This window comes from Rhipicephalus sanguineus, chromosome 5 (genome assembly GCF_013339695.2).
Source record: "Rhipicephalus sanguineus isolate Rsan-2018 chromosome 5, BIME_Rsan_1.4, whole genome shotgun sequence".
Classification (NCBI taxonomy): domain Eukaryota; kingdom Metazoa; phylum Arthropoda; class Arachnida; order Ixodida; family Ixodidae; genus Rhipicephalus; species Rhipicephalus sanguineus.
The window spans coordinates 108,256,638-108,284,131 of NC_051180.1; the positions used below are offsets into that span (position 1 = coordinate 108,256,638).

Sequence of the window (27,494 nt, forward strand, 5' to 3'; positions counted from 1 at the left end):
TTCGTAGGTAAGTCAGCGTCCCGGAATGGCGCATCAGAGGCAAGCGGAGCCATAGCCTCTGTGTGCTGTAACAACGCCGAGTTTGGTGGTGGCAATTGCGAGTTCGGCGGATGAAAAGTGCTGTCGGCCGCTGACAGTAGTGTAGCGTTCATCTGGTTATCGCGATATTCTGGCTGGTCTGTCACCTGGATCGACGGTGGGGAAGAAACAGGTCGCTTCATGTCTTCACGCGAAGACGTCCTCGAGGGCAGCGCCGCAGACTTCTGTAGATGCAAATAGGACTCGGCCACTGGTAGCAACGGTGTCGTGTCCGACACGTATGCAGAGTACGAGACATGAAGTGGTGAGCACGACCTCGGTCCGCTGCTTAGACTGGGGCAAGCTGCGACGCTGTCTGCCGGTGAGCGGCTGTGCGCAGTTTCAGCCTTGAGGAGATGGCCTTCTCGAGCTTCGTCCTCGGTAACAGACGTGTTAGCTTCGTTGGTGGCGTCATTGGAAATCGGGCCGAAAGCAGCAATCAGAGCTGCACACCATTCCGGCCATGACTGTCGCTTGATGCCGTCGTAATTGTGCCATGCCTTGGCTGCGCCTCGGAGACGGTCTATGGCAACGAGCCGTTTATGATCGTCAGGTCAGGCGCGACGAGAGCCGAGCGCATTGACCGTCTCTACCCAAGCATCGGCATCGTCCTGCAACCCGGAGAATTCCGGAAGTTCCGAATGAACCGGATGTGGTAAGGTGGCAGGCCGGAAGCAGGAGCTCAACGACGCCAAGCGATCGAGTTGGTGCGTCATTTGCGTGATGGTACGCATGAGCTCCGTGACAATGTCGGGTGAGGCACTCGCATAGCCAGGATTCACGCCCGCGGAGTATGTGGTGATGGCAGCACTCACGGCGGTAAGATCCACGGTCAAGGAAGCCTGGACGGCATCCCTTGGAGGCCCAGATGTGGCGTGAGTCCTGGGCGAGAGGATGTCGCAGCGGGAAGCGTTGACGGCGTTCCCGGCCAACAAGACGCCGTGCAGCGTCGTGGAGACGCCAGGATATGGCTGCCTTTCGGCCACCGAGGAGGCCTGGACGCCGTCCTCGAATCGTGGCATAGGTGCTTCCGTCATGATCAGGGTCCTGGTGTCCATGATCGAGGAAGCGTGGACGGCGTTCCTTAGATGTGGACACCAGCAACGTCGACGGTCTACGAGCACGTACAGGTGGCTTCCGCCTTAAGGTTCAGTTGTCGTAGACTGCGCCATTGTAGTGAATCAGACAGACACAACACCCGTTCCTGGGCCAGCTGTTCTAATCTGACCCCTCGTCTTTCTCTCCTTCGCCCTAGCTGTCCGCGCGCGCCAGAGCCCCGGTGTCAATCTTCGTCATCACAATATATATATATATATAAACATGAATAACAAGCACACAAGCACACTTGGGCACAAGTATTGCCTAAAGGAGCAGAGACACCAAAATTTTGATCATACATATTAAAAAGTAGTGTAACGAAATTGATCATTATGAATTGCAGCACAGATTATATCACTGTGCAATAGTTACATTTTATATTATAACTATTATTTTTCTGCAAACTGCGTTTTTTATTTCTGAGGTTTTCAAACCTAGTGCATGACATCCCGCGATAGATTTAAAAGTAAGGCTGCGGGGCATGTTCACAGCCTCTAGCTGCAACCCATATGGGATACAAAAATTTTCATGCTATTCTGGCAACAGGAAATAAGCCTGTAAATTTGCCAGTTTGAATGTACATGAAATGAGGTAACGCTTTCATGCGTGTGCCGACATCATCTAACCTGCGATATCTAGAATGAGGTCTTGTAAATATGCTTGACTTTGAAATACTTGATGTATTCGGGAGAACAAGTTTGAAATGAAAGGTATTCCAGCTGTTTCAGAATCTGTTATCTACAATTAAAAGCCACCTACCTGTCAGAATGAGAAGAATTGGGAGCCAAAATCTTGATGTCTGTTTTAGTGGCTGGCCTTTGGCACACAAAAGAAAATTACGTACTATATATATATATATATATATATATATGTATATATCGTGCAATAAAGAAAAAGGGGAGCGATGCTCCCCCGCGTGACAAGCACTTCACTGATTGGTGTTTGCACACTGAGTAGAGTGAGACACACGGCTACGGGAACATGACACTTTCAGTCAAGCCGAGTCTGTGCTCATGCTGCAGTCACAAGACAGTGCCATCAAAGTGGTGCACTGCGGCTGTATAAAAATGTGTAGTACTCGGCAGTGCTATGTACAGTTTTGTGCAAATTCTTCTTGAAAAAACTGCACAGGCCAGCGACAAGTCCTGAAGTTTCCAGCCATTTGTGCTGACCATTAAAAAAAAGGAAACAAAGAACGATCGAGGAAACGTAAAGTGAGTGATGAGAGGGCGAAATTCCAAGACAGCCTTGAGCGAGATGGTTAATGGCGAATTTTCAGATGCTCTCCGCTGTATGGCACACTGCGAACTCTGTCTCTCGTGCCACAGATGATGGTGCTGCTTGCCGTCCTCGGAAAGCTTGGTGGCTGAACACAGTCTGCTCGTGAAGTTCACTGTACTGAGTCCTTGGTGAACGCACCACTAAGAGTCATTTGACCATAGTCGGTTACTTAATTAGCACTCAAACTCCGATGCTGTTATTGCGTTGAGGTCCTTCATCAGGCCTTCGAGGTTTGCCATTTCTTGTGTGAGTTCTTCATTGTTGAAGGGTGACTGGAAAAGAGTAAGAAAAGTTTTTCGTGGGTTAGAGTCATGAGGGTTTGCCAGTGCAACACTACTATAAACGTATTTCCAAAAACCGAGAAGGCTACGCAGGCAATATCTATAATTTTCAGCATACTAATGCAATGTTTTGTAGTTCAGATAGGTGTGCATTTGCACGCTTGTGTCTGTGCTCATTCATCTTCAATGCGAAAATTTACTGGCAGACCTTTACTGGCAGATGTAAAGCTAGAAAGTTCATGTCAAGAATGAAATTGACATTTACAAAACAAGATACATAATGCAATTGTGGAATTTCCTATTGCGCTGTGCATTTGTAGCTGTGACACAGATTAACAACCATGCTGCATCTTCATTATGTCAAAAAATGTCTGTTTTTTTGGCAGAGAACCAAGTGACAGAGCATTTCTCCTGTCTCATGCAAGACATGTGTGGTTCCACCGTGTTTTCGTCGCTGCTACACTGTTTGCTATCACCGTGTCTTGGTATTGCCGACTTCAAAATTGCTTACAAAATCCCAACAAATTTTGCCTACCATCACGAAAATAGCATGCCGTTTCTTACAAGTGTTAGCACCTTTAAATTTTGAATTTCTCACATATCATTTCCTATACATTTCTTGCAAGACACTGTTCAAAGTAACAGAGATGTCATGTGTATAAAGGGAGACAATGCCATGACCTTTTTCTTTATTTATGGCTGTTCTATGCATGTTTCCAAGCTACTGCTCAAAGACTTCACGCATGTATTCTCTTAGTCCTCCACGACTACATATCATGAATGTTAATGGTATAAAAGGAATCATATGTCATAAAATACTTCAAGGTGAAAATTGAGAGTTGAAGTGATGAAAAGTCGTTGAACAAGGAATGTCTATGGAGCTGATGTCTTGAAAAGGGAACTTGTCTTTGCAAGGGCATCAATTCTTTTCCACACCCAGCTTAATAGGGGTGTACAAATAGTGAATCTTGGAGCCAAATTGGATAGGAAGACAAATCGAATAGGCTTGTGTGAATAGCAAATTTTAGGTTCATTCAAAGCGAATTCGAAGCAAATAGTGATTTGGTTGAATAATTTCGAATCGAATTCGAATAGTATATATCACATATAATAAAAAAAAATTCACTAACAATTACGATACTGCGTAATGTAGGGGTGTGCGAATATCAAATCTTTCGAATACGAATCGAATACGAATATCCTCCTTCGAATATCAAATCGAATATCGAATATCAAAGGAAAAATGCCTCCACAGTAACAATATTTTATTTAACATGTAGCTATTTGAAAAAAAAAAAACATTAACAGCCTGACTGGTAACACAACATACACTGCTATCTCCAGAACACAATGTCCAGGCTAGCACAATGCACATCACAACACAAGCAAATATCACGGCACAATGAAAGTAATGACTACATGTTATCATGAAGAAATATGAGTTGCTCCACATGATTAGGCAGCAGGCGCTCCCTTGTAACAGAGACAACCCCCCCCCCCCCCCCACCACTGAAAAGGCACGCTCACTTGGAACAGAAGTGGCTAGTATAGGGAGTTACATGGGGCAAAGCTTTGCTAGAGTGGGGTATCTGAAGGTGCCTACAGTCCGTCACTGTCTTTTTTCAGAAGTGGTCCCGCATAGTGAACGAGTGGTAGTGCGGCACGTTACGGCCGCATAATATTGAAAATGTACGGTTACATGATCGCCAACAGCACTGCACGTCGGAGATGCACCAGCAATAAATCATACGTATTGGGGCGCTCGTCGCAGGCAGATATCGTGCCTCCGTGTACTTACGATGTTTATTGCTCCTCTCGGCAACGTTTTTAGCGATACGAACGCAGCAGAAATGTGGAAGACGAGTTATTTTATGCATGATAATCGAATCGCATATTCGAATTTTTTGAATATTCGAAGTTATCGAATATTCAAAACTTTTCGAATACACGATTTTCGAATCGAATACGAATATTTCGAATGTAATATTAGACGAATATTCGAAACTTTCGAATATTCGCACACCCCTAGCCTAATGCGAATTCTGAGCGCAGCTTCATGTTGGGGCAAGGTCAACTGTGTTTGAAGTGTTTGCTTTCCGCAAGTTATCGACTATGCCATAAATCATAATTTTTGTGAAGTAGGACAGCACCCACTACACCATTATTTGTCTTTCTGTGGATAAGTGAGGTGCCCGCTACACATTTGTAAGGTATAACGTGCACTTCGTTGATGCTGCATGTGGCTGATGACGATGAAGAATGATGGCTGAGCACTTTGCAGTGGGTGGGAAGCATTAAACCACACCACACGCTCGTTGCACAGTTAGCAATGTGTGATGACTGGTTGTTATTTTACTCTTCTGGCACACTGCATTACATATCTTAACGCGATTCCTTGCCCGATATGACGCCTTTATAGGGTCTTTTTGCAAATGAGGCTCAAGCACCAGTGTGGCTCTGTGGTAGAATACTCGACTGCCACGCATAGGGCCTGGGTTCAAATCCCATTCAATCATGGGTATTTTTTTCTCATTTTATTTTTTCATGTCTAGCGGTTACTTTGTCTTGCCTATCGGTTACGCCACCGACAGCGACGCCGCTCAATGCAGGGACGGGTGCCTAAGAGCTGCGCTCTAAAATGAGCATATTTGTCATGACCCAGCTAACCTGCACAATATCTTTTAAAATTGAAAAAAGGCATGTGCAAATGTCATTCTTTTTGGTTAATAGTAGCATGATTTGACTTTCGGTAGAATGCAAGTGATAACCTGTAAAATATGTTACGTTTTAAAATTTACTATACTACAAGCGTATAAGCCGGTATAAAAAGCTTTTAAACTCAAAAAATGATGAATCAATGTGAGGGTAATATGTTCATTTAACCATGAAGTGGGGCTTTGCGACAGTACGGATTTCCCCTGGAAAGGTGTTTTCACGGCACAGCAGTGAAACCAGCTTTACAGGAGGTTACATGCGGTTTATATATGCCTATTCGTTCATTTCAAATACTTCTAAATTTAGAATAATTTAAATTCGTTTTGAAGTGAATTCAAATACTGTAATATTCATTCGAATATTTGCACAAGCCTAGAATCGAATCGTATTTGAACAGTTTTTGAATACTAAGGCAACCATTTTCAAGACAGCCATAGAATTCCACAGCATTTTATTTGAAACAAATATTCACAAATTTTTACGAAGAAACATTACAATTACTATTATATTGGCAAAAAGTGCCACAATTACATAAACTGAGGTAAGCTCGGACACAGAAGGAACTAGAGCCTTCTAGATATTTTGTAACTGTAGGTTGAAGTACAGCAGTTGCTTCAGTATTCAAGGTGGCGCTTTTAAATAAAATTGAGAGCTAAAGAGTAGACAATTTTTTATAAATCAACGTCGTCATGGACATCATGATGATGATAGTAGATTGACGACACTTTCGCTTTAGTGACACTACACTTTCAAGCAAAAACACCTTCATCCGATGATCAAGATAGCATCAATAGTCCTGTAAGAGCTTGGGCTGCATGCATTTTGGTAATTCAATAATTAAAACAAGAAAAATTATCCCTCGCTGTTCCAATGTACATTATGTTTTTTTTATCTTTTCCTATAGGCACTGATTATTCGAAAAGTATTAGAAAAATATTCGGTATTTCGAATATGCATTATTCGATTAGATGTACTTGAAAATACTGAATGACCCCTGTAGATGTTGTTACTGAGTGTTTTCGACACTGTTTGTATGTTGTGTGGCATATCTACTGTGTTGTTTATTTGTCTATCTTATTGTATTAACTGGTTCTCGCACTTTACGCGAGGTACCCATTGTACATCTTGTTTTTGTTTCCTTGTATTTTTTAATGACATAGCGTGTCTACTGTACACAATACTGCTCCGTTTTGTTCTTACTTTCATGCATCTTCTTTACAATAAGGCGCAACACCAGTACTGTTTTTATGCCCACTCCTGCATGAGCCTTTCATGCCTTAGAGTATTGATAAATAAAGTTACAAAGAAAAACTAATAGAACACTATTAATTTCATTATTTAAAATTCCCTAATATTTGCACACTCTTACAATTTAACATTCCAGCGTGTGTAAGTGCATGCTGTTCTCCTTTGCTAGACAAGTACCCTGGTTGAATGGTTGGCTCCAGCAACATTACTTGCTTATAGTAACTGATCACTTCAAGGCAACATAATAAACACATCAGACATACGGCCAAGTCTTCCTCCTTCTTGGGCGTGTGAGTGGTGGAGGCGGAAGACGACGCGTCCCTGTTGATGCTGCGCGGTGAGGCTACTACGCGAGACTTGAGCGCCGACTGTCGGCCGGGGCTCTGCTTGCTCGAGGGACCCCCGGAAGATGTGGACGTGGCCACAGAGGCTTTCTTGTGTGGACTACCAGTTACCTGCTGTGGTCGTACTACTGCACCAGCAGAAAGTGAGAAGGCACTACAGATTAGAGGGACACTAAGGTAAAACAATCAATTAGCATACACTGAAGCCTCGACATAACGAACACGGATATAACGAAATATCGGTTATAACGAAGTAAATGAAGAATAGTCTTGCAATACATACAGTGTTGGGAATAAACGTTTATAACGAATTTTCGGATATAACGAGGTTATTTTCATGTAAGATGTAACTTCGTTATAATAAGGTTTGAGTGTAGACTGATAAACTATATACTCTGAAAACTGTAGTGTCATTAATTTCGCCATCTTAGGTTTATTAATATATGAGAAAATCAGAGTCAAAAGCTTCACTTTAAATTTCCTGCCGAAATCTCCGATGGTGACGTCACGGATTCTTTTCATAGAAAATTTCCCTGTCTTTAAGTAAAGGCCAGGTGTTGTGCACTTAACGTGAAAATTTGGTCACCGGGGCTCTAGATTTCAAGTGTTCTTTTTTTTTTTTGGCCACAGTGGCTCAATGAAATTTCTTGGAACTTGGTATGTTTACTCTGTGGCTCCCTCAGAAGACAATACACCTCATTTTTACCGATTAGGCACTATGTAGGCCCGAGTAGATGACATTGAAACCTTTGATGTCATGGCTGCTGGTGCGGAAACTACGATGTGGCGCCGCCACCCATATTTTCTTTTTGTGCGTTTTCTCGCTTACCAAGCATCTTCTCGCAGCAAGCCTAGTGTACTTGGTATCGTGAAAATGTAATTTACTAATAAGAGAAAAATCGTTTCTTTTCTTTAATGTCCCTTTAAGGACAGGCCATAGTGTAAAAAATTGCACGCCAACCTGCCTGTGGCATTACATGTGTAGCGGAAGCTAGCGAGCAACAGGATTTTTATAATCATCGCTGTCATTTTATTTCACCTTCAGGGGCCCCAAAGAGGATTTGCATAAAGGAAGAGCAGTAACAAAAAACAAAAAGAAACATTGTTTTTTGTAAAAAAATAAATAAGAATGTTTCAAAATGAAAGCAAGTGAATACCAACACAGCAGTGTTACAATAGTTGTTTTCATAGTATACTCCTGTGAACAGTTGCATAATATTAATGGAAGTTTCCAGTGCTTTCTAACTCTATAGAAAAAGTGAGTCTTAAAACTGGTACACAGCTTTTCATGTGTTACAAGACCATAACACCAATGAGACACAATTTTTTTTAGCTGTGGGCCTTTTAACTATTGCTTTCTTTTAACTTTTATAAGAATCAGTTATGATTGCAGTATAGAGTATATGTGAGCCAAACCTATCAAATGAGTTACATGGTGGCCATGCTGACACCATTGCTTCGACTGGCACACAGCACAGCTTTTTTAACTGCCATGGCTATAGCTTGTACTTTTACAAATTTGGGCGAGCACGTACAAGCTGGTCATAGACAGCACGAGAAGCTATTTCTGTTAGCCTAAAAGTAAAGCCTTCATTAACCCCTTAACTGCTTTGGACGAGCAGAGCTCGTCCTGCCCAGACTGTCCCCTAATTGCTTTGGACGAGCAGAGCTCGTCCTAGCGGAATAGGTACTGCCCTCTAGCGTTCAGGACGAGAAGCGCTCGTCTACAGCTTAGTATGCGTGTAATTCACCAGATGGCAGCATTTACTTGACAATTAATTTTTCTCCTGCGGAAAGAGCACGGTTTTTTGTATGAAAAGATGGCTTGCGGTGGCGGCGTCCTATGCATAGCTGGCTCGTCAACACGAAAAAGAACATTTTCATTTTCGTCATCTTCTTTGAGTGATGACTATTCGGATACAGATGTTTATCTTGTGTCCGGAAGTGAAGACAGCGATGGCGGTGAATTGAGCAGCTTCTCAGATGAAGATGAAGATAGCTTGGAAGCGAACATCGTGAGTGCTCACCAGTGGATCCTCGCTTTTGGTGCAGGAGCTGCAACAAGCCGCTTTGCATAATTCCGTGTTTTGAAATTTTCCACTCAGTCCCAAAGCTCCCCGTGTGAAATAGCCCAAGGGTACTTAGCTTACACAAGTGAAGAAAGATGTGGCGTCTGCAAGTGTTCTTTATAAGGTTATTTTTATTAGCAGCAGGCAGCTGGTTTCCTATGTATTGTCCTCTGGAAATAAACTTTATTGTGCTGATTTGACTAAGTATGTGGTACAAATGTTTTTTCAACATCGACTAGATTCTTTTTAGTACAATCAGATTCGAAATCAGCAATAAAAAAAATAGGCAATTTTGGTTGGGAAGTTTTCAAGAAAATAAAGCACTTAAGGGGTTAAAGCATAAAGTCCACTCGGTGTTTGATGAAAACCAAATTCTGAGCCTTGTAGCGGGTCCATGGCGCTGTTACACTCTGAGCATTATGAAACTCGGGAGAGTACGAAACTTTGTCTTTGCGTCCCAAGGTCTTGCCCAAGTAATGGGAACCCTGCTACAATGTTTGGAATTGTCTCCAATCACATGCTATCCGTACCACATACATATGACAAGGTGCGCGAGAAAAAAAATGACAAAGTTATTATCAGCACATTTTATACCAAGTAGAATTTGCTTGCCCGTGTTGCTTGTCCAATGCGACCAACAAGTGAAGCGCAACCACAGAACAGCCCGTATCAATACGGAAATAGATTGAATTCAATAACAACATGCAACCAATATATGAGAAAATGTATGACTCTATGCATGAAACAATATTGCAGGTTTTGGGCCCCACACAGCCTTGTTCCACGTTCACAGTGGCATGGTCAATTAGTGCACTTAACATGCATGCAGGTAGTGACGTTTACAATTATTGTCTGATTAATAAATACATCTGTGTAGCTTGTTTACTACAAAATTCCCTGCCGACTAATAAAACTTGGCAACAGCTGCAAAATGGAATTTGTTTATGTAGTACAACCTCATTTATATGTGGTTGAAAAGAACGTGGGAAAAAAGTACTTCCTGGGAAAATGTACAATTCGCTAAAACATTGCGCAGTTTCGCTTAATAACGATATCACAAATGTTGGCATTGGGAACGTCAAAGAGGTTCTACTGCAGTGTCAGAATTCTGTCTGTTTTTTTGCACCAACAGCACCACTTAACAGCACAATAGCTACAAAATAAGGTGCAAAACGCATAATCAACACATTGGATTGCCACTCAATTACTCAAATTTCAGGTGTACTGTTTGGGGCACTTAGCTGTGTTTTTAAAATAAATTTTGCTTATGCATACAGTCTATAAAATGACATTGCAGCTTGGCACTGCTTTAACTCTTTGCAGCTCACCCATGTGCTTTGGCTGGGGTGTAGACGGCGCACTTTGAGGGGGCGGTGCAGGCACGCTGAAGCTTTTGAGGGGATTCCCCGCATGCACCCGCTTGGTCAGTGTTCCTGTCGTCTCGGCAGTTGCAGAGGGTGGCGGCCCCAAGGGGGGTGGGCCGAGGGGAGGAGCCGAGCTTAGCGAAAGCAGCGGCCCGCCCCCGGTTCCCATCAGGGCGTTGCTGTAGGCTGGCATCTGGCCTGTCCCCAAAGCCGAGCTACTAGGGTGGCTCATGCCTGGGTTCAAGACAGGCTCGTAGGTGGGGTTCCCGCAGCCCATGAGGCCCGACTTCTGGGGGCTTGGACCTTCGTGACCTGGTCAGAAAAAAAAGAAAACAGGACATTATGGTCTTGTAGTAAGGTAGAAGGTTGAAAGCCAGGAAAGTTGTGCACGCTTTGAATCAGCATGAGAAATGATGCAAACACTCAAGAAATAATGACATAGGACAGGCACTGTCTAAGAACTGCAATTTATCACGAATAAATTATGGCAGCTTCACGCTAGGGGTGCCAAGCCTGAAGGAAGTATGGAGCTGGGCGGCCTTCTTTGTTTCTTTTTATTTTCCTCGTTCTTTCTACCTCTCTTTCTTTTTCTCTCATCTCTGTGTTTTTCCTATGTATTTTTTGTCTCTGTTCATTTCTGTTTCTTTCTCTCTCTATGTATTTCTTTCTCTTCTCGCTCTTTGTATCTTTCTCTAAATTTCTTCCCTCTTTTTCTCTCTCTCTCTATTGCTCACTTCCTCTTTCTCTCTATCTCTTTCTTTATTTCTTTCTCTCTCTCTCTATGATTCTCTCTCTTTCTGTCTTTCTTTCTTTTTCTTTCTTTTTCCCTTTATCTCCATTTCTCTCTCTCTCTTTCTATGCTATGCTCTACTCTCTCCCCCTCCTCATTTCCCGCCTCTTCACCCTCACTTCCCTTTCCCACCTCCTTGCTGCACAATACTATACAAGGCTATGCTATGCTTTGCTAGCGTGCCTGGATAGCCGAGTGGTTATGATGCTAACCTTTGGATCGTGGGTACGATGGTTCGAATCCCACCTTGTCAAGAAATCTTTTTCACCAACAATTTCACTCTTTCTCTCTCTCTGTTTCATTCACTCTCTCTGTACTCGTTCTCTTGCTCATCAGAGTTATTGCACCCCACGCCGCACAAATCGGCGCACATGTTCTGGGAGCAAAGCAGATGAAGAGGACGAAGAGAGTGCATGCAGGTTCATGATGATGATAGTTTTCTGTTTGCTCTGCATGGCCACTAACAGTCGGCTTAAACAGTTCCACTGTTAAAACACTTGAAAAAGAAAACAGACTGTATGCGCAGGCCTCTAGGTCACGTAAAACAATAATCAAGCATTTGTGCTTTGCAATATAACAATTGGAGAGATGGCTCTGATATGCAATCATCATTCAGTTTTTTTATGTGGAGGTCTTCTGCAAGTTCGCAAGCTTTTTTGTCATTGTGCCTGATGGCGATGATAGTAACTTTGAAGAAAGGCTGACGTCCACATGCTTTACAATGAACTGAATGAACATAGATGTGGTGTAGTCATTTAAAGTAGGAATCCATTTTTTTTTGTTTTTTTTTAACTGAATAAATTGGAATAAATGAAGCTTTCATGTTCACTCCACCACCGTTGGGGACCAGCATATATGTACCGTCTCGAATTTGCCACAGTGGCTTGATAAGATCATTACTTGTACCAACCAATTGGCATGCGTCAATATATTTCTCTTCTCACCTCTGTTTTTAACATCTATACTCCCCTCCCCTCCCCTCTGTTTGAACTTAGTGCCAAAACCTTTGTACACTCAAAAAACTATTATCAGACATAGTGAACTCCCGTTAAGACGAACTCGGTTAAGACAAATTCTCGCTTATACCGAACAACACGGGACCATTTATTTGGTTTCCCATAGACTCAATGCAAAAAAAAAATCGCTTAAGACGAAGCGCCCAACTGTACTCTTCTGTTAAGACGAACTTTCGCGATGATCGACAACGCTAGCGATTCTGCGAAACGAACACTGCAGTCTTGGTGGGGCATTCAGGCGACCGAGAAAAAGCAAAAAAGATGAAAAAAAAAGCACTTCCTGGAGCAAAGACGCGAAGCAAATCGCGACGCGGAGGGCGCGAGATAAACGAAGAAGACGCGTCAGCGGATAAAGCCGGTATCCCCTCTCACCCCCAGCCTGTGGGTGGGGGAGCTGTGGGCTTTATCAGCAAAGAAAGCAACAAAAAGAGTGGGGGATTCACAAATTGGACCCCCAAGCCATTGCGTCCTTTTGTATCGCCTCCCCCCTCCCCCCCGTTCTTCGGCTTCCCAGCTGGAGTACAAAGGAGAACAGAACAACACAAGAGCTTGGGGCCCCTCCGCCCAGAGGGGGCAAACGCAAGGGGAGTGGGGGAAAAAAAAGAAAGCGACAACAGGAACAAAAATGGTCTGTGCATTACAATCGACCACCATACAATCGAGTACGAAACCGAAACCACGATCTCCCGTCAGAGGGGTCAGGTGCATTGTCATCGCCATCACACAATGGCGGCCGAGCACATGTATTTTGTCGCGTAGGACCTGTACGCGTTCTATCTGTTCCCAGTGAAGTGCAAATTGTGATGAGCCATTTGGTTATGGAAGCGCACGACAAAGGAAGGCTATTTTGCACAGTGAATATAGCTGCGTCGTGTCTTTTTCGTGGCGAGGCTTGTGACCGTGAGTAGCCCGATGGGATATCTTCAGCTGCACGTCGATCAGGAAAAGTTACTACGGGCCGAAAACGGGAAAATATCCGGACCTCGAAGAAAACCTTGCAGACTTTCTTACAGCGTATAATGACTTTGTCAAGGCAACAGCACGCGACCGAGGCGTATCCCGAAGTGATCTTAGAGCCAGCAAAACAGGCTCACAGAAGAAAACGAACTGCCAGGACAATAAATTTTACATTCTTTGAAGGAAAATTGTGCTTGTCTCTTAATTTTTTTTTTCTAATCGTCAACATAGGAGCGTGTTACAGTTTTATCATTAAAATGTGGTAGCAAATATCTTCACGAGCATTTTTATTTTTGAACGTGCGAAATCGGGTGCTCGTAAGATTCATGTAAATACTCTGCTTGAAGGCATAGTCTTTATCTAGATGAGCCAAATAAATGCTTTTTCTTGTCTTTTTGCCCCACATTGTAAGTCTACTGCATTCAATGTTTCAAGTAACATATTTGGATGCACTTGGCATGTTAGCATCTCTCTTTTTGGGGGCACTTCTGATAAGCCGAACTCCTGATAAGACGAACAGATGACCGCGGTCCCTTCGAGTTCGTCTTAACGGGAGTCTACTTAAAAAAGCCATTGCCACATGTGTTCACTGATTGCTATGTCTTTAATGTTTGATGTATTTTTGTTTTAACTTAAAGAATAAGATGATATTTGAGCAAACTTGTGCCCACTAAAGCACAACTCAAATACGGGCGGTGCGCATGATCACAAAGTGCCAATTGAAAGGTGCACAACAATACACAAAGCAGTGTCATAAACAAGCACTGATGTGGAACTACAAGACAAAGAGGAACGCAGCTTCCAAAGAACTGAAGGTGAACAGAAGGTAATATGTGAGGCACAAACATCAGGGTGTTTTAGAAATAGGGGAACCAAAGTTAGAGGATGCTACTGGCCATGCTCACAAAACAATGCAAAATGAGTGCACAATAATGTAAGCTGGGTGTGGGATGTTAGCTAAACGAAGCCAGTGGAGGATTGCTATTTTAATTAATGAGTGATTAGTTTATTTCTATGTCGTTCCAAGTGTTTCTTCAGATTGACCACCTGAGCCCTCAAACAATACTGCTTGTTCTAGGTGAGGTCCATGCAAATTAATACAAAATGTAATTCCAAGTCATTTATAAAACCTGCTATTGAAGGGACAAAAGCAGTTTTTGCCCACATATACAAAACGTGCAGAAACTGCTTTCAGACGTACTGTAATGCACAGAGTGTCTGCATCAATTTTAATACAATAAGCAAATTAATGCTATGCAGGCGTCAATACTGAATGTAATCTAGCTGTCAGTGCTCTGAACCTGTGGTGAAACTGCTACTTGTATTAGCACCCTGAGAAAGAAAGAAAGAAAGCAAGAAAAGGAGAGGTATAAAGAACAACCAGATGAGCATCCAATTGGCTACACTGCATTGGGGGTGAGAGATAGAAAGAGGGAGATAATGAGCACTGTATACTCACAGCATAGGCACACAACAGGACTACAGTTTGTACTATGTAAGTGTAGTCATGCACGAATAGCACACGGGTGCCAAGTACATACTCATATAACGTACCTGAATGCATTGCATCGATGGTGACGTGTGCCCGAGGTATGTTGTACTGGGTCCTTGGATAGATGGGACGGCCCATGTTAATGGAGCTGCCTTCTAAACCGGCATTCATGCTGCCATTGGAAACAGCAGCTGGACCCATGGCTGCAATGGGTCCATGACAAAAGCGTTATTTCAGAGCAAGCTAAAGCATTCAAAGAGGCAAAAGAAACAAAGGATTTCTTCTGCACTACAAATATATTTCCACAATTTTAAGTGCACACACATAATCAGTACGTCAGGAAGGTCAGAGCCCATTTACAATTTCGAGTAATTCATGACATGAATGTAACATTTTTCTGGAATTCTTTATTTTGTACAGCGACAATGGGCAATGTTTACACTCCCTAATTGCCAATGTCTTAGTGATGCCAATGCCCATGTCTCATTTAGGCATACCTTCATACAGGCCAGGTTATTCCACTCTCTCACATTTATAATTAGTGTACCTAATATCATTTCAACTGCCGTCCATTGCCTTTGCCTGTACAGAAACTGAAGGTTGTTGACAGCGCAGGTGAGCAGGAAATGCCGGTCACAAGCAGGCACAATAAGCAGGCTCACTTCTATTGCACTCATTCATTCCACAAGTCCCCACAGACCTCGGCAAAATATGGCTGCCCTCTACCAGCACAGCAAATTCTGACCTAGTATATGTTTTTCTATTGGGGGAAGAGAAGAATTTCTCTTGGGACCTTTATGTGTAGGTGCTGCAAATTCTGTAGTGCTTTTTAGGGTGCTCACACTGCTTCACGGCAGTTTGGAGAACATTATATGACAATGCTAGAGAGCTCTCAAGGGAAAGATGTAGTACTTATATGCAGAAACTGCAGAGGAACATTCGTTGGCACATCTTGGACTTGTACTTCTAGCCTTACTCTAATATCGTACTGCTTGGATTGATGGAGTTGCTACTTTGTCCACAAGAACGAGAGCAAGCTGTACAGTGCTTTAACTTGGATTGCAGTATTTCATCTGAGAGGCCGACTAACCACATTCACGTATAAATAAAACCTATTGCGAAGGCTCGGGAATCTGTCACATTCTAAATGCAGCGTACCCTTTTGCTCTTGCCTACCATATCTGAAGGAGCCTTCATTCTTTTTTTCTGTGATAAGGTTGGTTTTATTTAAATCGGTGCATGATTTCTGAAATTGCAAGAAAGTTAAAATGGGCACAATTTTCAGGAAACACTGTACAAAGTTGGGCAATTAATCTGCAGCATCTAAAATCTAAACAGTTTTTTCTAAGTACACAATGTACAGCCCCTGTAACCAAATTCTCATGTCAAGCACAGAGCACCTGGCCAGTGCTTGAAGGCGGGGAACTTTTCCGATGAATGAAAATACCTAAGCTAAGAATAGAAACGCTATATGGTAGACCATAATGCAAGTATATTACTTCATTTTTTTTAGTCTAACTTGAGCGAAGTGTTGCCTAGAGAAAAAAATTATGTGCTATATTCATATGGTAATGTTTGGCAGCATCGTGTTACTTTCATCACTAATTGAGTACCTCCCAAGCAGCACATCTTCTTCCCAAGCATGCAGAAGCGTTGGTATTAATCAGAGCTAATAATGTCTTACGCGTTAGCTGATTTTACGCTGCTCCTTCACTTGTTAGGAACATCTGTTACAGAAATTCACTGTTTCTCTTTAAGACACAGGAAACAATCAATGCAGTGTGAATTCATGCGGGGGATGTGGTTCGTATGGGGGGTGCGCACAGAACATAGGTGGGTCTGGGTTGATACTCACATGCTTTACTAGAATTGGGCAGCGACTTCCGAGAGTCGAGTGGTAACATCATGGGCTTAGTGCGTGAAGATTTCGGTAAGAGTGGCTTATCGGTTTTGCCACTGTCGTCGCTGCTTAACTGGTCTGTGCAGGAGTGGGAAAACAATAGGGGGGAAAAAAACCAAAAGGGGCACGGACAACGACCATGCATCAACGTTCATCACGTGAGAGTAGCAGGTGAAGAAAACAGTGAACAAACTGAACATAACGAAAAGAGAGAGAAAAAGAAAACATAGTGGGTGCACTGAGAAATAGTGTCTAAACATAAACGCACACACTTAGACAGTTCATCATGCACACATGAACGTTTGAGGTTGAGTCTTAAAGAGTGCAAGGACTTGTGTGAAGCATATGTCTTGAGCCAAAACTATGGTACCTGCTCTTGCAATAAGAGCAGAAAAGTTGTGGCATGTTCATATAAGGCAGCAGAGACAGCTAGATGTTGCACACGCATCACATCTGCAAAAGGCGTTGCTGCAAACATCCTTTGTCATTAGATGAAGGTACACTGTACAATCGGCGTCAAATGAAACGCGAACAGCGGCAAGCATTCGCAAATGGCATAGTGCGCGCCATCCAGTCGTCCCAATGGACAGGTGTGCATATCCAGTTTCGCAGCACTGCGCATACGCGCACCTGTCCACGGTGATGACTGGACTGCATGCACTACACCATTGTGAATGCTTGCCGCTGTTCGCGTTTCACTTGACGCTGATAGTACAGAGCATTATAAATGTAAGAATTACAGTCATTATTCATTTTGCAATGAAAGCTGATCTCAGAAGATGAGCTCACTTAAAGAACACAAGGACATATGAGACAAACACCTATATATTTTATGCTAGGCTCATATTTTGGTAAAACATGACGATATGTCATCAATAAAAAAAGTATTTAATAGGGGTGTGCGAATATTCGAAATTTCGAATATTTTTCGAATAGTGTTTGCTATTCGATTCGATTCGCACTGGAATTTTACTATTCGAACTTCCCAAAAACAAATACAGTCAACGTCCAATTGAAAGTGACCCCTTCAAATTTTCAATATGCTTCACCTCATTACACTCTCGTATTGCGGCAAAGCTGCCTTTCACGCTCCGTTACGGTCGAACTTTGCCAAGACACAGTCAACGTCCGATTGGAAGTAATCCCTAGAATTTCAATATGCTTCGCCTCATCACACCCCCGTATTGCGGCAAAGCTGCCTTTCCAGCTCCGTTGTGGTCGAACTTTGCCAAGACACAGTGAACATCCGATTGAAAGTGGTCCCTAGATTTTTCAATATGCTTCACCTCATCACACCCTGATATTGCGGCAAAGCTGCCTTTTAAGCTCCGCTACGGTCGCAAATGCATGACCTCAAGAGAACGCTGGTTCCAACATGGAGATGAAAGATGTGGCAGAGTTGGGGGCTCAATTAATACATTTTTGGGCCTGAAATTTGGGCAGGAAGTCCAAAAAATCGGACGCCGAAGCTTTTTAGCATCCAAAATTTCAGATGTTCTTATATATCGATGTCTACGAGGCAGATTTGGAACTCCGGACTTGAAGGGAGCACACCCTTGACCGCCACATCAGTTGGGCTTCCACAGAAGTTGAAAGAGGAGAGGCTGAGGAAATGGCATCTTTGCCTATCACGTGTAAAGGTTGTCGGCAACACTTTGGTTGCACCAAATCATGTACATAAATAGAATTCGACCTCTACATTGCCTCATTCTTGATAAGACAACTATGAAACACCACCCCGCCAGTGCTTCAACCTGGCGAAATGAAACGCTTTCATGTTGCTATCTCATAAGAATATGCTTAGGAATCCTCTCTAACTTTTTTTTCTGCAATTTCACTTCGAAGTATTCGAAAAACATTATAGAAATATTCGAGAAATATTCGAAAAATATTCGATTCGATTCGCACTCACACCTCAATATTCGAATTCGCTTCGCACCCGAAATTTTGCTATTCGCACAGCTCTAGTATTTAAGGTAAACAACATGGCATGCATGCATGCAAAGAGTCTTCACTATTTGGCAGTGTTTTCTGCGCTACCTTGAATGGCACAGCAGCTGTGTTCTGGAAGTGTTTGCTACATGAACTACAGTATTAAAATTTATATTGTGCAGGAACTAGTTCTTTGGCAGTGCACTGGCTTTTAAACACATGACATGAACACACAAGAGGTGTGAATGAACTAAACTCATGCAGCATCATGCGAACACTGTCATGAACTGGTGCAGCAAGTGCAGCTACAATTCAGGATACTTTATAATTACTGTACGAGTTTTCAGAAGTAGGATCTATTTCCTAAACATGTGTTTAGAAAAATTTGAGCTAGCGCATAATTCACGAGAATGGTGCTACCATGTTAAGCGAGATTGTTCAAGAAAAGCAGCTACTGCAACACTGCAGGGTGTGTTAGAGCGTGATCCTTGATATTAGTAAGTAAATGTGCAAGTCATTTATCATTTACTATGTTTGTGACAGATATGGAAATATGTATTCCTGATGTTATGAACCACAAACCTTCCAGTGATTTCTATATAGCAGCACTATCTTTTTGGGGAAAGGCACTCCCATGCTTGTGCTTTCAAAAGCAGCAAATAAGATTTTGTGAGTACAGGTTTACAAAGTGCAGGTTTGCACATGGCCATGTGTGCATGCACACTAGAAACATGCCAAACAGGTTATTAACAGACCGTGCAGAGCAGTTTTTGCATGCAAACCTTCGAAAGTCCTGTGCTAGTAAAGTGGTAACTGGCAGTGTGAACGACAATGTCGCAGCTATGTCACATCCCAACGTTCTGCTAGGCTGTCACTAAACCTTCATACTCACAATCATACCCCAATGCACATTCTTGGCTGCACATTATCTTGTAAACAGGCAGATTTGGCACTGTTGAATCACAGCAGTGTTAGTTGCAAACATTATCTACACTTTCCCACATGTACTGTGCAAACTTTCTCGGTTTTGACAGCTAATGCACCAACAGATTGAACAGCACATGTATCATTATAGTGGAAAGAACACAGAGCGGTTTGTGTGGCTTTCGGTGTATATGCTGCCATGTCTAAGTGTGCTCAGGTTAAACCACTGCACAAATGCAATTAAGTTACGTTGCTTACAGCTTTTAACATGATCACATATTTTCAGCTCACTTAATTGCTCACTGCTTCTGAACTGTGTGCCACCCACTGGCAGGGCTATCTTGCACCTGGTTATTCTTTCCTATCACCTTTTTCTATCATCTTCCTATTCTCTTTTTTTGTTTCTTCCCCCCTCCCTTCCCTGCACAGCACAAGGTAGCCAAACAAATGCCGTTCTTGTTAAGTTCTTCTGCACCATAGCACAGTACAGCCACACGTGTTTCTGGTAAAGATTGCCAAAGAGAAGCTCAGCTGCAGTTGATGGCATGTTTCATTTTCCTGCAATGCCTTGAATAAGCTGGTTTTGTATTGCGTATAGACATGCTTCTGCTGGATGGCAGCATGCAATCTGTGGGGAAGCGCAAGCATGAGCACGTCAATTCTCATTGATGAAGTCTAACGCTTTGGAAGCTGGGGTGTTCAAAAATACTTCCTACTTTGGTCGCTTCTGGTCAGATTCCTCAAAATAGCAGCACCATTCACAGAAGCCTTATGTGAACTATGGAAAATCTTTGACGTTTGCTCAAAAGACCTCTCACAAAACCCACGTGACCAAGCAGTAAGAACAAGGTGGAGGGACATACCCATGTAGCCACCGCCCGAATTTTTCTTCTTGTCGAGGGTGCCAATGTGCTCCTCGGAGATCTCCTGGGAGTTTCGTGATATGGGAGTGGCTGTCATGGCTGCCTCTGGGTTGCTGCTCTTGTCCATGGCCTTGAGTTCCATCTGATCATGGTGGATCCACAGGTCGGGTGGCTTCAGGTCCTTGGTCGCTCCCTTGCCCCCCTTGGCGGCTACACCCTTTGCACTCGCATACCTGTCCAATTGAAACAAAGATGAGGCACCATTACAAACACCCACTCAGTAAAACAGAATGTATACAAAAATTGGTAGTGAGTTTTTGTGTACATTCTGTTTTGTATACATTCGCAACACTGAATAATCTCCAGACTAAAATTCCTTTACCAATTATATCATGGTCATTTCCACACATCACGATCTCATTACCGGCAAGACCCGCCTAAGCACTCATCGAGACTAAATCATTCTAAAGCAATCCACCAACCATCAAGTTATGTTAATGCTCACAAACAGTCCCCTTTTCTGTTGGCTATCTCCCACTGGAATAATTTATCCAATGATATTGCATGTTGCAATACGATTGACTCATTCATGAACCTCATTCAATGTATCAAATTTTCACCATGAATTTTTGGCGATGTAAGTAGTTTCATGTATTCATGTACCCACTCCTGCATGGGCCGTGAAGGGCCTGCAGTGTATTCAAATTAAAAGTGCATGCGCTGACGGATGCTGCAGTAAGTACTACAGCTGCACAGTGCGATCCATTTCGGACACTCTAATAGCTTCCATCTTTCATTAATTCATTGCTGTTGGCAACATGACATAAAGAAAGAGAAATGTTACGTATCTGACTAAACTGCGGATGATGATGAACGAGAAGAAATCCAAGCGCATCGTTTTACTCACACAGCTTAGGCAGAAACTGTTTTCAGCTTGGTTAGACAGTTACTGCACTATGCAGCAAGGGTCATTGACCCATCAGAGCCATCAATTGTGCATGCCTTATCAGAAAAGCAAAATGTCATCACCTTCAGGCTACCTTACACCTTCCCCACACATGAGTTTCTCAACATAACAACATTAAGTGGTGCGACCTGGATGTACAAATTTTCTGTGTTGTTCTTTTGCACAGATGCCTGAAGTGGTGCGACCTGGATGTACAAATTTTCTGATGCGACCTGGATGTACAAAATTAACTGGTGCTTGGTGCTTCCTTTTTTTCCCTGAAGCAGCTCAAGTTGCCCTATAAATTTATTTAAGAGCAGTTGGCAAGTAAACTGTGCTGATAACAAAACAGCAGCCAGACAATATTCATACTCGTACGACGGAAATATACTACCTATCTATCTAGACTGCTTGGCTGTTTCAGATAAGATATTTGGAACATATCCTCACAATATAAAATGGCTTGCGACGATGGAATATACTGAAACACCATGGAAGCAACGAGACAAAGATAAGGCTGTTGTGTAGCCAAGCTGCGTGGTTGGGCACTCCGCATTTACACTAAGAAATACACTGATGACAGAATTCTTTTACAGATGGTCTCATTTAAGTAATCGTCCAGAAAAACAGTCATTTCATTCTGCACTCAGCACCGAAATTCTGTCATGTTCCTTCTCTTTATCTTGCTGTAACCATACATTGCCTATAGCAAAATTCCTTTTAATTCAGGATGAAATTTATGCATACTCTATGACTTTTGTGTAGAGGTACTAAAATACTAACTGCTTCTTGAGCAGAAGCATTTTTTTTATATTATTCTAGTAAACTAATGTAACTTTATTTTGTATGGCAGCAACCCCTGCAAAAGTACATCTTTACTAATGAATAGAAGACTGAGGTAAGCACTTTCATATTATCATTTACACATGCATATTGCTAGTTCCCCATATAGATTACACTTAAGTGAATTATCGTGGGGTACTCAGCATTACGGCCGACCTTTATCTATTCGATAATTTGGGTTATGTGACAGCGGCTTGAATGATCCAATTTATGAATTAAACAAGGAGTGAAATTGAATGGGCGAGATTATGACCCACTGGTTAAGTTGAGCGGACCACAAATAGGGCAGAAGATGCACGGGCGTCCTTTCGATCCACCAAACATGGTCAAGTCCAGTGTACCACAGTTTGCTAATAGGCACTGTATAATAACAGTATCGTTAACAGCCGGCCATGCTTCCATTTTGAATTGCTATGTGACCAGCAATTGCATCGCTAATCTTGCACTCTGCTTCTGATACCTCTTTAAACGGAACTTCCATCCTGTTCTTAATAAATAATCTCTTGGTTTACATGTGTAAAGAACTACCGGCGTTAGCTATCATCTCCACTGCCTTGGCTACATACCACAAGGCACAAATGTACAATCAAAGTCTAGCTCAGAGCACAGAGGTACTTACGTCTTACTATTCACTGGACCAATGTAGCCCTGGCGCCGTCGGCACATCATGTAGCAGATCACAATCAGGATAAGCAAGATGACTGTGAAGCCTGATGCTATCGCAATGTACAGAACGTTGTTCGAGATCCCACCTACGCGGAGACAGAAGGCCAACATTAAAGTTATCCGCACTATTTAGAACACATCAACGATGTACCAAACCAAGTAGCTTATCTGTAACACGTGTATTGTTAAAATAACTACAAGCAACGCTTGTAAAGCTTTGCTGCTAATAAACTACTATATGAACACACATGGCCTCCTCCTAGCGACAAGCCTCTGCAAACTAAGAAGGCTTTTTGTAACTGAGGATCTACTAACAGTAGTTGCAGACACTAACACTACATTAGAGCCATTTCCGGCATTCAATAATTAGTAATGTAGACAGCATGCAAACTATATTTGTTCAACGATATTGTTACAGCTATGGTGTATAGCTCTGTCAACCTTTCTGTGACTTGTTGCTCATTCTCTTCAGCATTGGATTGCTTGATAATGAAATTAGTTACTTTGACTTTGCAACTGCTTCAAACAAAGAGGCTTTTGTTCCTGCTGTCGATTGACTGTACGACTCGTCTTTGAGAGAGTGTGCGATAAATACATCGCGTTGATCGAAAAATATCCAATACTGCTACACCTGTGACAGTGATCTGCCAGGTGTTTTCTTCACCATCTCCACTTTACCAATACTGGACGACTTTTACTTTGGATTCCTGGCTCTCAATTCTAACTTTAGGTGTTACTAGTATAAGTTTGTCAGCCGCGCACAAGGAAATTTGTCAGCTGCGCACTAGGAAGCGACTCTTTTTTACAGCTCTCATGATACATTTAGAAGAGTGGTGAATTGCTTAGGTTTTCCATTCTTCGTTAAGGTGGTATGGTGTGCTACACCACCTTAACGATTCATGGTACGCATTTTCCCTGTGTAACTTCATGTTTTTCCTCAGCTATATATATATAATGGTGTATGTGTGTGTGTGAGAGCATAAGCGTGCGCACAGGGGGGGGGGCAGGGGGGGGCGGCCGCCCCCCCCCTAATCACCTGAGAGGGGGGGGCGCAAAATCTGCCCCGTACATTGACTTTTCTAGTTACCTAAGAAAGGGGGGGGCGCAAAATCTGCCCCATGCATTGCCTTAGTAGGGTGGGGGGCGCTGCGATGAACTCCCCCCCCCCCCTAATGGGGAACCCTGCGCACGCCTGTGTGTGAGAGAGATTGTATGCAACAGCCTGTCAACAAGCTTATACGAATGGAAATTAATAGCACTTTCTGTGAGATAACTTTTAGTGGTCTTATGTTTGTGTGAAAAGATGTGAAAACTGATTCTGCCAGCTATAGCGACATCCGTTTGTAGATGTCTTGCAGCAGAAATTGATGTGATTACAGTCTGTAGTCGGATACAACTTTAGAAGTCCGCAGCATTTACTCCTCAAAGGCGGATGCTTACAAACCTGAACCAATGGGCGCACACTCCAAATTGACGTCATGAGCCGGACGGTCAGTGACCCGGCCTTCAGTGTACATTGCGGAGTGTATGAGCGGGACTACTTGTTTGTCGCAGAGGCGATCAGCTGTCGTGCTTTGGTTGTCTGGGCATGGCCTCTTCGGACTTCTGAAGTTGTATCCAACTATAATCTTAGTTATTTAAATTAACAGAAAGAAAAGTGCCGTGAAGTCATCATAAAAACCACTTACGCATTGCTTTATTCCTGGAGGATGAGCTTCACATGGTGTTAAGGTTGATCAGATTTGTGGGCATGAAGCTTACCATAATGCTGCTGAATATGAGGTCTAGTGTTCTCGTAAGGCAAAAACAAAAGTGTCTACGATTGTAAATTAGGCTTGCAGGATAACAAAGCTGATTGAAATCACTCGACTCGTAAAGTATATAATGCGCATGCGTATATATGTATGTAGGCAAAGGACGAACTCAAGCCATCGTGATCGACCATCTACTCCGATGCATGTCGATGACATACGAATAGCTTCATGCTTCAAATAAGCTGCTTGCTACATTAAATGAGCGGTGCGCGTGACAGTGTATATTTATTGCATTGAGGGTACTTAGGTGTAGCACCTTTGTTTTATTGTGTAATTTTGTTGAAAACAGACGTGCTAACTAACACGTCTGCAGCAGTAGCATAGGCCTCTGCGGTTATAGGCACACAGCAAGTGCGTCTTGAATATTAGTAACAGGTCGTGTTTGGTGAAGGGTGCGCTCCGAAAAATACATCACCTTGTGCAACCAAATAAATAAATACAGTGTACTGTCTCTGATATCGGCTTGATTTGCTGTGGCACTGGCTGCAGGATTGGCACACTGACTACTAGAGGGCCAACACAGAGAAATACAAAACTTGCATTTCATTATTAAAAAATAATAGATTAAGCTGACAATTAAGCTGACAGCAATTAAGCTGACAGCAAACCAGAAAGAGTTGGAAAGAAGGCACAGAAAGCTTTGCTGTATTAAAGGAACCGTGCTCTTGATGTATATTTCATGCACTCAGTTTATTTAGGTATCGTTTCTTGTTTTACTGTGCAGGGAATTGAGTCTGCAACCAGTGCATCAATGGGTTAATTAAAATGAAGACACATATCAACCATGTGCATATGCTTTTCCGTGAATATGGCTCCTATGTTTCCAACATTTCTACTGCAGCGTGCATGCAGAGGACAGTGCCATCTTGTGGTGCCTAAAGAAATGAAGCACCTGATCTGATGACAGCATCTAATGAGAAGCTGCGAAACCAGGCAAGCGAGTCTAATTGCAAGCGCTCAGGGACTCCGGAACCGGGGGGGCAGTGGGGGCCATAGCCCCCACAGGTTCAAAACCAGTGGGGGCATGCCCCCACACTCAAAGCTGCTCCTCCCCCCTCTCGCCTTTTTTTCTCCTGGTACCAACCGTGTGGCTAGAGACCCCTTTTGACTAGCTAGTGTGCTCTCTTCCTTCAACAAACTAAACAAAATCTTCTGGAAGCCTGTGAATCTGACACTCTATTGGTCGGTGATTTTTCTACGTAAAAAGCACTGCCTGTTTTCGTCTGGTTCAACGTATCTTCTGTCCTGAAGTGGTTCTCGAGGAGGTAAAGGCCGGTACTCTTTTCTGCAGCTCTTGCAGGAGCACGTCTAAGCGCCACGACTCTAGGAATATGCCTCTCGTTCTCTCCGTTTTTCCTTGCTCCTAGCCAAGCCTATTAAAAGCAATCAATGATAAGAGGTCGGTGTAAACCCACGTGAGCACGATTTTAACCATGAACCTATCCAGAAACCTTTTTTCTGGGGGCTCTTACCTCCCTTTATCGCTGTTCTTTTGCGTGTTTGTATGCGCGCGCGTACAATACACATACAAAATGCAATAATTTTGGGGCGGTGGTAGTGGGGGCGGGGAGTTGAATTCCTTTAAACCTCCTTCTGCCTTCGCCATTGAAGTTGTCGCTTGAAATGTTCGTTTTCTTCCTGTTCGGCCCATACCACCTTCGCTCCTCCACACAAAATGGCCGCAGGGAAAATCAGATAGGCAAAAGCGCGGCCCACGGTCTTGTCGCTGAAGGGTGTGATTGACCACATCGGACCCAAGCCGTGAGCACGAACAGCCACGAACAGCACGAACAGCCACGCACGAACAGCCTGGTAAACGTCTGCTTGCAACGTTTTACTACGTGCGAACCGCACAATACGCGCTAAGTTTACGCCGGGACTACAAATCTGAGCAGAAGCGAATCACCACGGAGAGCACGCCGCGGGGCGTCTGCTGTTTTGTTTGCCCCATACCGGATTGTTTGCCCCATAAATCTGACGTCACTTCCGCCACACTTTTCGCAATGCATTGGGATACGATAGGGCCTCTTTTGAGTTTTCCTTCCTCCATGGTGTGATTGACCACATCGGACCCAAGCCGTGAGCACCACCGCCGCCATCAACCCCTGCAGCGCTCCGGCCATGGAGTGCGAACCACTGCCCCGGACCGGAGTGCAAAAGCAGCCACGCGAGGTGAGATGAGCCTTTATCATTCCCTCGACGTGCGCTTGCTATTTTGTTGTTTCCCCCAGTAGTGCGGAACACTCCCCCTCTGAGGTGTTAACTTGATGTGCTTGCTATCTATTGTTGCAATTGGCATCTGAGGTGAATAAACACCTTCAGTTGAAAGACTTGTCTCTGTCCCCACTGGTCTGAAACCCGCCGCGGTCGCAACTCACGCGAACCGCAGGATAGCTAGGGGGTCACAGCTCTGACTGTTAGGGCTGCTGCGTAGCACTAGTAGCGAGTAACTACACTCCTCTAGTGCGCGGTGTGATCCAAACGAGGGACAGGTTCGCACGCGCGGCTTGTGTTCATGCTTGTGGCAAAAAGTAGAACCCCTATATTTGGCGCCCAACGTGGGGCCAGTGGTACGACAGAGCGAGTCAGTTTGTGTGAGTGACTGCCACTACACGAACAACCATGGCAGCAGACAGGGCTGACTTACAGCCGTTGCAATTGCTGTCACGGATGGTGCCAATAAGCAACAGTTCGAAGGTGCGGTAACGGCTACTGCACATTCGATTCCTGAGGCAAACTTTAGCCAAAGGGAGTAGAAGTAGCACAGAGCAGGGGTATGAGCGGCTGGCTAGCGCTATGGGCACCCCTCCTGCAGCGATACGACTTACTGTTCGCTGCAGAGGGAGAACGAACAGCGTGTAGCGGACGCACTT

General features: G+C 43.5%; 1 protein-coding gene across 6 annotated transcripts in view; it reads right to left on the reverse strand.

The window, feature by feature from the left end:
• LOC119394107 (neogenin) overlaps positions 1–27,494 on the reverse strand; it is a 577,826-nt gene that overhangs the window by 44,305 nt on the left and 506,027 nt on the right. For 2 of the 6 annotated variants that reach the window (XM_049415637.1, XM_049415635.1), the window contains 6 exons: positions 20,353–20,585; positions 16,589–16,711; positions 14,796–14,936; positions 10,443–10,790; positions 6,965–7,173; positions 2,439–2,729 (listed from right to left, as the gene is read on the reverse strand). The exons of 1 other annotated variant lie outside the window; for it this stretch is intronic. In XM_049415637.1, coding sequence (XP_049271594.1) covers positions 2,631–2,729; positions 6,965–7,173; positions 10,443–10,790; positions 14,796–14,936; positions 16,589–16,711; positions 20,353–20,585 — 1,153 coding nt within the window. In that variant the 3' untranslated portion in view covers positions 2,439–2,630. Of the gene's footprint in view, positions 1–2,438; positions 2,730–6,964; positions 7,174–10,442; positions 10,791–14,795; positions 14,937–16,588; positions 16,712–20,352; positions 20,586–22,760; positions 22,894–27,494 lie in introns of those variants that run through there. 3 more of the 6 variants (XM_049415634.1, XM_049415636.1, XM_049415638.1) reach the window with 3 other exon arrangements.